The following is a 3,845-nucleotide window of genomic DNA, read 5'->3' as shown; positions in this document are numbered from 1 at the left end:
CATTTCAGCAGCAGAAGCTCCAATGTCTGGTTTAAAAGTCGTGCGTAGACCTAACAATACTATTGGTAAAACTTCTGCCCAAGAAGTTGTTTGGTGGCACATTAAGGCTGCTTTTAATGTGCGGTGAAATCGTTCCACCATTCCGTTACTTTGAGGATGGTAACTCGTAGTTCGTAAGTGTTTGCAACCGATAACTTCAGCTAGTTGGTTGAACAATGAAGATTCAAATTGTCTTCCTTGGTCTGTTGTGATACGTAAGGGTACGCCAATACGTGCGATCCATTGAGTAATCAGTGCGTTTGCGATGGTTTCCGCTGTTTGATCTGGGATCGGAATTACTTCTGGCCATCGGCTGAAACGGTCGATGATGGTTAATATATATGTGCAGTTGTTTGATAGTGGTAGCGGGCCGACGATGTCTATATTTATATGTTCGATTCTGTGTTCAGCGAGTTCATATTGACAAATAGGTGAACGGTTGTGACGTTGCACTTTAGAACGTTGGCATGGGATACATTGTCGGGCCCAGTTTCTAATATCAGCATTTATAGAAGGTCAAAAAAATTTTTCAGCTATCATTTTTGTTGTGCCCCGAATGCTGGGATGAGACAACCCATGCGTAGCTTTAAAGATATGTAGCCGGTATTTCTGCGGAATGTAAGGACGAATTCGCCCAGTTGAAACTTCGCAATAAATTTTATCTGATATTGTTGGTAAAGATAAAAGTTTGATTTCGATGGAATTGTTGTATTTGACATCTTGCAGTTGTGGGCAACATCGTTGTAATCCAATTATACAATCGTAGTCGATTTTTGGGATGCTAATACTATCTATCCGCGAGAGAAAATCTGCTGGGATGTTGTCTTTTCCGCTGACATGAACGATATTCGTTGTAAATTGACCTATATAATCAAGCTGTCGGACTTGACGTGGTGAAGCCTTGTCGGACTTTTGCTGGAATGCGAACGTGAGTGGCTTGTAGTCAGTTATTAACACGAATTCACGACCTTCTAACGTATGTCGAAAATGTTTTATGCCCTGATATGCGGCTAACAACTCACGATCGTATGTGCTGAATCGTTTTTGTGTATCTGTTAATCGTTTAGAGAAAAAACCGAGTGGTTGGAACATGCTGTCTATCACTTGATGAAGAACTGCGCCGAGAGCTTTATCCGAGGCGTCTACTTGTAATGCAAGCGTAGCAGTTTTTGACGAATGAACAAATAGTGTCGAGTTTGTTAGTTCATCTTTACATTTTTGGAAGATTGTTTTGTTCATTTCGGTCCAGCATAACAGTGTGTTGTCGTTCTTCTTGTTTCCTTTTATCATTTGTTGAAGTACAGTGTGAGAATCTACAGCGTTTGGTACGAATCTGCGATAAAAATTAAGTAATGCTAGAAATCTTCTTAATTCTTTTGTTTTTGTTGGAAGCGGGTACTCGATGATGCTCTTCACTCGATCTGGTAGAGGTTGAATACCCTTTTCACTTATGAGATAACCAAGAAATTTTACTGTGTTTTGAGCAAAAACGCATTTTGATACGTTTATTATTAAACCATGTTTTCTGAATCGTTCGAATACTTGTTGCAAGTGTTGCCTGTGCTCCTCTTCGTTTGCTGATGCAATAATGACGTCGTCAATATAGGCAAAGGCGAATTCGAGATCTCGTAATACTTCGTGAATGAAGCGTTGAAATGTTTGACCTGCATTGCAAAGTCCGAATGTCATGTTAGTAAATTCAAATAATCCAAATGGAGTTATGATCGCCGTTTTTGGAATATCCCCCGGTTCAACTGGTATCTGGTGATATGCCTTAATCAGGTCGATGGTTGAAAAAACTTTTTGGTTATATAACATGTGTGCAAAATCATATATATGAGGAACTGGGTAACGATCTGGGATGGTGATTGCATTTAGGCGACGGTAATCTCCACAAGGTCTCCAACTACCGTCTGGTTTTTTTACCATATGTAAGGGGCTAGCCCAATTGCTACTTGATGGACGGCATATTCCGGCTGTGACTAAGTTTTGGAATTCTTCTTTTGCTGCTGCTAGCTTGTCTGGAGGTAATCTACGTGATCTCTCACATATTGGTGGACCTTTTGTTAATATGTGGTGAGTGACTTTGGTCACCTGGCGATTTGTCAGTGTTGGTTTAGTGATGTCGATGTATTCTTTTAGTAGATCTGCAATTTTGCAAGATGTGTTCACAGTTGATATTTTTTGCACACTTACCTTACGTTCGCTTGCGGCTGAAAAAAAGTTTGTCGATGTGTCGATCAATCGTTTCATTTTTATGTCTACTATTAATCCGAAATGATTTAAAAAATCTGCACCGATGATTGAAGTGTTTACATCTGCGATAATAAATGGCCATGTGAAATTTCTTCGTAAGCCAAGAGCTAGAGTTATCTCTATTTCACCAAATGTTTTGATCGTAGAACCATTTGCTGCGTAGAGTATTCTTTCGTTGTTATTGTTTGTATTTGAATTTTTTTGTTTGGCGGCAATAAGTGAAACATCTGCACCCGTGTCAATTAGGAATGATTTTTTTGTCTTATTGTCATAGACGAACAGTCTTGTAGATGTTTCGTTTACAACTTCCTCTGCCGCCGTAGACGAAGTCGGTTTTAGTTTTTTGTGCCATATGCGCATGACTGCTTGCAATTTTTTGCATTTGACCCATATGTTCTATGATACCAACAATTTGTACTGCTCTTTTCTTCACTATCATCATGACATTGCCGGTTTCTGGATGTTGAACGTGAACGTTGATTTGTTCTTGAGCGGTGTTCGGTTGATAATTTCGAGACCATTTTCGTAAGTCTGGTCACTTCTCGTTGAAGCTGTTCGATTTGTGCATCACGTTGAATATGAGCTGCTGCAGGGGCGTTAGCTGCATTGACATAAGTTCCTTGCATTGTTGAATTTATACGGATTGTTTCGGTTATGTTGTCTGCCAATTCCGTCATCTTAGGTAGTTCCACTTAAATTGTGGCTAGACATGTCTGTACTTCTACAGGAAGACGTTGTAACCATAACCCTTTCAGTAATTGTTCGTCTTGTTTGTTTCCACTAATGCGTTGCAATTCGTTTAAAAGATGAGATGGCTTTTGATCCCCAAGCTGTAAACCACTAACTAATTTTTGTATGCGTTTTTGTTCACTATCCGCAAAGTTTTTTATTATTGCTTGCTTGATAGCTTCGTACTTCTGAGTTGCTGGTGGATTCTGTATTGTGTTATAAATCTGTTCTAACAGCGATGCATCCAGTGCTGCGATAACCGTGCCAAACTTTTGAGTATCGCCCTTTATGTTGTTGACTTGGAACCAGTAGTCCAACTGTATAAACCAAAGGTCAATGTTGTTTTTTATTAATGTTGGCATCGGCAGCTTTATTGCAGTGATTGTTGCGTTTTCGTTGCTTGAGTTAGTGTCTTCGGTTATCTTTTGCTCTTGAGTAGCCATTTTTTATGTTCGGCGTCGGCTTGGTCACCAATGTAGTGGTTTACTATTTTTACTTTTTATTTCTTATAATTATTTATTACAAACTATTATTAAAGTTAAGATTTAAGATTTTTGTTTATACATTTATTCACGTGTTGTTTTATATTTTTCCAAAACTACTACTGACGGGAACTGCGGATATTGTTGTCTCCCATCTGCATTGTTGACAGTTCTTTATTTTATATTTTTTGGTGCTGCCACAAGTATGCTAGAATATTAATGGATTATTTATAGTACATAAGAAATTTGAAACATTGTTAATACATAAGTTTTAAACGGTATAAATGCCGGAATATTTTGCCTAATAAACCAGACTTAATTCTAAGATCAAAGAACACA

General features: G+C 38.5%; 1 protein-coding gene across 1 annotated transcript; it reads right to left on the bottom strand.

The window, feature by feature from the left end:
- Positions 1-2,987: 2,987 nt before the first annotated feature.
- LOC119684166 lies at positions 2,988-3,467 on the bottom strand. The gene has a single exon (XM_038098137.1). The coding sequence runs from the start codon at positions 3,465-3,467 to the stop codon at positions 2,988-2,990; it is 480 nt and encodes a 159-aa protein (XP_037954065.1).
- Between the last annotated feature and the right edge of the window lie 378 nt (positions 3,468-3,845).

Source organism: Teleopsis dalmanni, chromosome 1, assembly GCF_002237135.1.
Source record: "Teleopsis dalmanni isolate 2A chromosome 1, ASM223713v2, whole genome shotgun sequence".
In the NCBI taxonomy this organism is placed as follows: domain Eukaryota; kingdom Metazoa; phylum Arthropoda; class Insecta; order Diptera; family Diopsidae; genus Teleopsis; species Teleopsis dalmanni.
The sequence above is the reverse complement of the archived record's forward strand: the minus strand, read 5'-3'. Positions and strand labels throughout refer to the sequence as shown.

Coding starts and splice junctions, on each gene's coding strand:
- LOC119684166 (XM_038098137.1), bottom strand. CDS start 3,467: ATGGCTACTCAAGAGCAAAAGATAACCGAAGACACTAACTCAAGCAAC.